Source organism: Echinococcus granulosus (assembly GCF_000524195.1).
Source record: "Echinococcus granulosus chromosome Unknown EG_S00122, whole genome shotgun sequence".
Taxonomy (NCBI): domain Eukaryota; kingdom Metazoa; phylum Platyhelminthes; class Cestoda; order Cyclophyllidea; family Taeniidae; genus Echinococcus; species Echinococcus granulosus.
The window spans coordinates 37,485-44,192 of NW_020170502.1; the positions used below are offsets into that span (position 1 = coordinate 37,485).

The window sequence follows — 6,708 nt, forward strand, 5'->3', positions numbered from 1 at the left end:
ATTTCTACTGTGCCTTCCTAACTCTCAACTCCATTCCAATTTGTTACCATTCCAAGGCGTAAGTGTGGTCTGAATGCTATCAATAATAATAATACATTCTCAGTACACAAATTGGTGTCTATTTGTGTAAAATGAATAAAGGATGAAAATAATCAGAAACAGTATTTCTGCTGAATCCTTCGTGCTGGTGGGATAGATAGGCAGCAGCACTCGGGTTGGAAGAGGGTTCCAACCATATCCTTGTAGGATGCGCGATTTTTTTCTATCCACTATGATAAATGCAAATCTACCAGATAAGTTTAAACGTACATCTTCAAATTGTTTGAGCTCATTGCATCGTTTATTATCGGGATGATTTGACCCAAAATGTACACGGTCAAAGTAATGATCTTTCATGCTGTTCATGTTACTAAGCAAAACCTGTGAATTCGGGGACCACGCAGAGGGGTGGTAGTTTGCACATTTGGGATAAACTGGATTTTTTCTGATTGCTCTGCATCGGTAGTCTTGCAGGTATTTCCTAATTGGTGAACTAGTGGGTGGATTGCATTCGCATTGGATAGTAGGGTAGGATATTGCACATCTTAACATGTCACTCGGAAAAAAATATGTTACCTTGGGCACGATCTTGGGTCTTTGTATGCAGCTTGGTATGTTGTAGTCAATACCCCATCCTTTTTAGACATCGCGGTCAGAAAAAGCGACGAGGTAACTATGATAACTAGTTACATTGACAAAATAAACAATTTACTTCTGCAAAAGTATTATCCATAAAAAATGAAAGAATTAATAGAGTTGCGACGTGAAGTAAGTTTTTGCTGAATACAAGTGGTCCAGGAAGTCTCGAAAATTTATCAATGTGTACTAATCAACCGTAAAAAGAAAAAGTAAAAAGTAAAAGATTTTTCTTAACAACGAAATATCCAGTATTGCATACTGAGTTAAAAATAAAATGAAAGCGCGCTACCTTTTCACCATACATCAACCAACCCCGTGGTGCACGTTTTAAAATTGTGCTAAGCCCATTAGTTGGTCTTCGTGACGGGACCTGCGGGACTTTAGTTTTTTTTTTTATAGTTGCTGCTGTTTGATTTCCACTATGTTCATGCGCCGACCGTTGAGGCGTTTCGCTGTTATCTGTGGTGTTTTCTTCGTCATTACTCTCCTCACATACTTTTATGCAACACGTGGTACCATGGACATGAAAATCCTGCAGGAGAGGGTTCATCAATTTAACAAGGACTTTGCTGAAAAGCTAAGAGTGCCTGTGGAAGTCGACGTGCCACACAATATAGTGTACGATGAGCATTCGGTAACTTTTTGTCAAATTAGGAAATATCCTGTTACTTAATTTCTGTATTAAACCTAACGTGCTTTTGTTCTTACATGTTTAAACTGTGTGGATTACTGTGTATTATAATAAATGTGGACTTTTTCTTTCTATGTGCAATTTAATTTTCTTGTCTGTTTTAGAGAACAAAAGGAGTTGAAGTGTGATCCCCAAGTCCACGCTTCACGTGCCGATATAGAGGTACGTTAAGGTCCAGGTTTAGCTGCATTTTTTTCCAAGACAAGAATAGGGTATTTACACAGCTTTAAAAAATTTTAGACTGGTCCCCTTTATGATAATATCCCCTTCAAAAACGAAGCTGGTGGCGTCTGGAAACAGGGTTTTAATATCTCCTATTCTCCATCGGATTGGAATAATAAGAAGCTTGAGGTTCTCGTTCTCCCCCATTCTCATCAGGACCCTGGTGAGCTCTAAAACAAGCTTCTTTGCCATTCTCTCGAACATATAATAGCCTAGGTTTCTTGTTTTGCCATCATCTCTTCGTTGGCTGTACTTTTGAATGCCTTTATTCCTCCGTCATGGGAATAGGTTAGTAAAATCCGGTTATTACTACATGATGCGTTTAGCTGGTCATCAAATCAGGTAGCTCCGATTAATTTTATAGCAGAATGTTTTTGATCCAGCGGGTGATCTCAACTTGGAAAACGAGCTTGGTATTGCTTAAGAGGTCTGAGCTTAGAGCATGATGAATTGTATGAGAGCGGATGCCTTGGAAGTGGGAATATTCGCTCCAGCCTCCTTGGTTTGCCTTCCTTTAATATTGTATATTATCAGATAATGTTTAGGTACATTGATAGATCTGGAATTAAACGAGCAATTATCTGGGAAGGGGAGCTTAGATTAATGACTGCTATAAACAATAATGCGATTTTGCAGTTTTTTTTGTTGTTTATATTATGCAGGAAAGATAGATAATCTCCTTGTGTCAGGGCGGATCAATCCGCTGTGTAGTTGCCTAGCTTTGGACACTGACCTACGTGTCCTCTTGTTATCTCTTCTTCATCAGCTGCTGCCAGTCTATTCAAGAGGCTTGAGATAAACTAAACGGTAGGATTGCATAGCACACAATTCAATTTTGTTACATTGAGATGTTTTCCAATTTCAATATTAGGTCTTGGTGGATTGTGTTTGAGTATGCTTGGGAGGTATTGCTTAAAGCTATTCCACTGCGTTCCGCTTTTAAGTAGAATTTTTCTAGAAACAAATAGAGGCAGACATTTGAAACGCGCAGTGCTAAGTAGCGCTGTAGAGATACTTTCTGTTTTCCTCCCCTTCGCTGGGTCGAATTTAAGTCTCCTCAGCTGTCTATCGGAGTTAACTTCCATTTTTAGACAGTTCCTGTACTAATCATCTTCAGTCAGTTTAACTTTGGTCTAGAACTCTTCCTAAACTCAAAATTGGCATGATCAACAAAAGTTGATACTTTTTTTGATAGCCCTTTTCACACGTTTCTCTGGGTTCAGCCGTTCGCAGTAGACATCTTCCTTTTGTAGCGTTTTTTCTTGATGTACAGCTATCAGTTCGAGATTCTTCTTGAGTGCGCTCATAAATGCTGTCACTGATGTACCGTTTGGGTTACTCTTGAAGATGCTTTGAGGCAGACGAACCTTAACGTAGCTTTATAACAAACACATAAAAGAGATGGAGTGGGCAGACCATGTCATCTTCGTGGAGGCTGGATTTTGGAAGAGAGGCTGGGTTTGCATAGTTAAAATAGTTGCCACTTTGCTAAGGGTGTGTTTGATTAATATCTATGCTACAGGCTTCTAATATTTCCAATTTGGTTTCATCTTTGCCTTTGAGGGTGGTTAATGACACTGAACGAGTACTTCGAGAAAAGTACGCACAGGGGTCTGGATGCCACTGTTGATTTTCTGGGCAAAAATTCATTTGCTCGTTTTATCTACGCCGAAGTCGCTTATTTAGACAGGTGGTGGAAGGATCTTTCTCCCTCAGTGCGAACTCTCTTCACCAAGTAACTTATTAAAATCTTAACAACCGTCCAGTTAGAATGTGACTTAGCTGTCTTTCTCTTTTTCACCAATCAGGCTTGTCCGCGATGGGCAATGGGAAATTGCCACTGGTGGTTGGGTCGTGCATGACGAGGCCCTGACTCACTATGGTGCAGCCATATCCCAACTTATCGAAGGTCAACATTGGATGCTTGACAACCTTGGTAAGTGGTCATCATCACCTGAGGGCATCATGATTCCTGATTGGGGTCCCATTTTGTTCTACTCTTCCCTTTAGGTGTTGTGCCAAACGTGAGCTGGGCGATAGACGTGTTCGGACACAGTACGACGGCAACCTATATCCTACGCAAAGCGGGCATAAAAAATGCTCTCATTCATCGTGTTCATTATGAGGTCAAAAAGGCCCTAGCGAAAAAGCAGAACCTCGAGTTTATTTGGCGCCAATCCTGGGGTAAGAAGGTGGCTTAAAATTCATTCCCGTCCTCTGATAGATTCGTCTGGGGAAACAGAAGTCTTTGTGCACCTTACGCCCTTCTTCTCCTACGATATTCCACACACCTGTGGACCTGATCCTAGTATCTGCTGTCAGTTTGATTTTATACGGAACGTTTTGGGGTGTCCGTGGGGTGTTCTGCCAACAATGATCACTCCGTCGAATGTGCAGGCTAGGTGAGTTGAATTAGACCTTGTTGTTGGGTAATTTGATATGAATATCTTCAAAAAGGGAGAATTGTTCAATTAAACCGTAGTCGATATTGATGCCTGGTGGCTATAGTGCGTCCTCGGAGGCATACATTACCAAGTCTTTAGAACTGCATAAGCCCGTTGACAATTCCCTTTGGTGAAACCCCAGAAGTAGTAGTTCAAGGAGTCTAAATTGTAAGAGTTAGAGGGTCAAACGTGTTCATGGCCTTGTCGACTGCCTACCCCTGGGCCAGCCAAGTTGTCCTCGAAATAATGATTTAAGGGAGAGGCCTCATTTCGGCAAATCTGAGGTTTAACGACCGTCTCCAATGCCTGCACGAGGACTGTTGCATTGATCCAAATAGGAGGATCCCTAGTCCCCCCTTTTTCGGGTATATCTCCTCATCCTGTGCCTTTCGAATCGCGCACTATCCAATGTATAATCTTTTTTTAACTAGTCAGAAACGCTTAAAGCGATGGCCATGGTGAAGTTCGTGACCCTTGTTCCCCTTTTTTAAGGGCCGAAGTACTAGTGGATCAGTATCGTAAGAAGGCAAAACTATTCAGTAACGGTGATGTTCTGTTGGTGCCTTTGGGAGACGATTTTCGCTACTTGACTTTGGCAGAATGGGACTTCCAAGTCTCGAACTATCAAATGCTCATGGATCATATCAACAGCAAGGCGTCATACAACATGCATGTGAGTGGATGTCTAAATTTGGTGATCTACCATCTGCTGAATTAATTACTCTTGCCACCTCAAACCGGTTCGCTTATCCCAGATCTCTCTATCCATCCATAGTGGTTTATCTTTCCACACATGTATATGGTTACTTGTGTGATGCAAATGTTGCAATCACGGAGATAGTAGTATTTAATCTAGGCTCACAAATTAGCCACACCCTGCAAGTCAATTTTTCTAACCTCACGTTTGCTTTTTTTGCATAAATGGGAGGGTGGTGTGGGTACCGTGACGGCCTTGCCTGCCTACTCTTAACTTTTACAGCTTCGGCTAAGCGAAATGTGAGAATTTTCCCTTCTAATCACGCATTTTCTTACGAGCTTCACGAGTTTTTTATGAAGATGCCTTAAGGGATGTAAGGATGGATGTAGTTTTTTACTAGCACGCCGAAGGACCGGTGTGCTAGTGTCAGGGTTCCATGCTCACCATTGGGAGGCTAAGTCGTGGGAGACTGGAAAAGTTCCAGTACTTTCAGTGAGACCTCTCTTGTGTAGACCAATACACATAGGAAACCCCAAAGTTGTCCTAGATTTTCATGGATTTCATCTCGCATGACCTGAAATAGTGGTGTCGGTGAAGCTTGCTGCAATTAACTGTTGCAATCTGTAAGGGCTTGTAAAAGGCCCGCATTTATCCAGTACAAATATATGTGCTAATAAGAACTGCTCTTTACTGCACCCTGAACTATTCTTCTACTGCTTTGAATGCTAGTGTCATTAGACGTGCGATTTGAGCTTGTCGGCTGAACGAACCAACTTGAACTCGGTGCCTAGTCTCCGATCACATGCAGTTAAATTTATTGCTAGGGGCTCGGGAAGAGGTGCACTTCTGGTGATGAATCACTCTAGCGTAAATTTACCACGATCAAGAGGTCTCCTCATTCGTCATCGTGAAAAAAATACAATGTTCTACCACTACGTTGTGAGGGTCAGGTTTTCATGGTGCTCAATGGGGATGATGAAAGAATCCATTTGCACCAACACCAGTTGGCGAATTATTTGCTGCTTTTCTCACCATGTGGGATTTTTTTTTTGCATTGCAACGTTTGTTACGCGAATGAATGCATCATTCAGCATCCCCAAAACTGCCATGATCTACCACTTTAACCCCGAAGAATGTGCTGTCTTTATGCTTGCTTGTGTCTCTTCGGGAGGGGATTATGAGTTGAGCTCCTTCTATGCGTCCATCACATTTCGTAGGAGCATTCATTCAAAGGGAAAATTAATTTAGGAACAGCGAGGCAACGGAAAATAGCTCGTCATAGTTCATTTTCTTGGTCTCTGTCATCTCAGGCATACCCGTTCCTGCGATTTCACTTAATGTTCAATGCTAGCTCTTGTCATGTAGTTGAAGTTTTGACACTGACCAAAATAGCACACATTCTTTTACCGTAAAGAACTTGGCTGGGTTCTATCTCCTTTGATGGCAGAAACGACTATTTTTAAACTTATGGAAGCCTTCCAAAGATTATTGGGACATCAAACACCGGTAGAACTCATTACAGGCTCGATGAATTTGTTTCAACTTGTCATCAGTCGAAGTAATTTCAGTTTACCGTTCCAACTTATGTCACATACAGTGTCTGACGTGGAGTCTCAGGTACTGGTGATCCAAGAGCTTCCCATTCTTGTGCATAGATCCGTTTTGGAACACTTTCGGAGTACTTTGATCTGGTGCATTCACGGAGCAAATTGAAGGAATTCTCCACCTTCATTGGTGATTTCTACACCTACGCGGATCTAGATGATGACTTTTGGAGCGGATACTATACCAGTCATGCCTCATTCAAGTCCATGGCACGTTTTGTGGAGGCCGAAGTGAGGTGAGTTTCCATTCTGTTTGATTCATTTCAGCACTCCGTTTTTTTCGTGGAGCCATGTTCATATAATAAATTGTTTATTCCATCCATCCTGTACCCACCCTGTATCCATCCATCCATCCTGTTTCCATCCATCCAT

The 6,708-nt window shown here is 41.8% G+C and overlaps 2 protein-coding genes across 2 annotated transcripts in view; one reads left to right on the forward strand and one right to left on the reverse strand. All coding sequences in view use genetic code 11, as the record gives it.

Annotated features, from left to right (window-relative positions):
* Positions 1-152: 152 nt before the first annotated feature.
* EGR_08870 (hypothetical protein) lies at positions 153-591 on the reverse strand (the record flags this gene model as incomplete). Its single annotated transcript, XM_024498119.1, has 2 exons — positions 153-269; positions 310-591. 2 exons carry the CDS (start codon positions 589-591, stop codon positions 153-155), a joined length of 399 nt encoding a protein of 132 aa, XP_024347451.1.
* Positions 592-1,099: 508 nt separating this feature from the next.
* Positions 1,100-6,708, forward strand: part of EGR_08871 (Alpha-mannosidase 2) — a gene marked incomplete at both ends in the record, with an annotated part of 13,074 nt that continues 7,465 nt past the window's right edge. The window contains 9 exons of the mRNA XM_024498120.1: positions 1,100-1,296; positions 1,474-1,531; positions 1,610-1,754; positions 3,155-3,326; positions 3,400-3,527; positions 3,602-3,775; positions 3,816-3,993; positions 4,528-4,708; positions 6,388-6,572. Of these exons, the coding sequence (XP_024347452.1) occupies positions 1,100-1,296; positions 1,474-1,531; positions 1,610-1,754; positions 3,155-3,326; positions 3,400-3,527; positions 3,602-3,775; positions 3,816-3,993; positions 4,528-4,708; positions 6,388-6,572 (1,418 nt within the window). The remainder of the gene's footprint in view (positions 1,297-1,473; positions 1,532-1,609; positions 1,755-3,154; positions 3,327-3,399; positions 3,528-3,601; positions 3,776-3,815; positions 3,994-4,527; positions 4,709-6,387; positions 6,573-6,708) is intronic.